Below are 647 nucleotides of genomic sequence, written 5' to 3' on the forward strand. Positions count from 1 at the left end.
CAGGGACCCACCTCGTGCACCCTGAGGGGCTGCTACATGCTGCTTTCTTGGCCCTGGCATCCATCTTGGCTCAGACCCCACACTCGCCCGCCCCCGAGCTCCCCCCACTCACCGTGCCTCATGTTGTCCTTCCACTCGCCCATGTAGCGGTCGCCATTGACAGCGTATACCTGGTGCCTCGGCCCGTTCTTCTGGGCCTTCTGGTCCCACTCCTTCCACAGGGGCTGTGACTTCTCGGGGCACTTGGTTATGGGCATGTTGGCTGCTTTGGTGGGGCCACAGGCACTGGCAGGGGGTTTGGGGACATCAGGGACCCTGTGCACTCACGTAGTGTCCAGGATCCTGGGGACTTCCCAGGAGGTGCCTGCTGAGCTCAAGGGGTACGAGTCATGTGTGTGTTCCCAGTCCCAGGGGCAGATGAACAGCCCTTGGTGGGGACCCTTTTCGCTGGACTGACCCTCGGCTATCCCCTCCCTTACCTCCTCCTGGGCACCCTGTCCCGGGGGTCTGATGGCATAATCACTTGGGAGCCCCAGGAAAGCAGGGAGTTTGTGATGGCATCAGGAAAAAGTTGCCCACAGCAGGGGTGACAGTCACTTACTGACTAACCAGCACAGCCAATAAGAGCAAGCTGGCCCTGGGCAGGT

The 647-nt window shown here is 61.1% G+C and overlaps 1 protein-coding gene across 1 annotated transcript in view; it reads right to left on the reverse strand.

The window, feature by feature from the left end:
• The window catches only part of MORN3 (MORN repeat containing 3), a 10,675-nt gene extending 10,369 nt beyond the window's left edge, over positions 1 to 306 (reverse strand). Inside the window, exon 1 of the mRNA XM_004379142.2 lies at positions 84 to 306. Coding sequence (XP_004379199.1) covers positions 84 to 257 — 174 coding nt within the window. The 5' untranslated portion in view covers positions 258 to 306. The remainder of the gene's footprint in view (positions 1 to 83) is intronic.
• Positions 307 to 647: the final 341 nt, after the last annotated feature.

The sequence above is a fragment of the Trichechus manatus genome, unplaced genomic scaffold, assembly GCF_000243295.1.
Source record: "Trichechus manatus latirostris isolate Lorelei unplaced genomic scaffold, TriManLat1.0 scaffold00061, whole genome shotgun sequence".
NCBI lineage: Eukaryota > Metazoa > Chordata > Mammalia > Sirenia > Trichechidae > Trichechus > Trichechus manatus.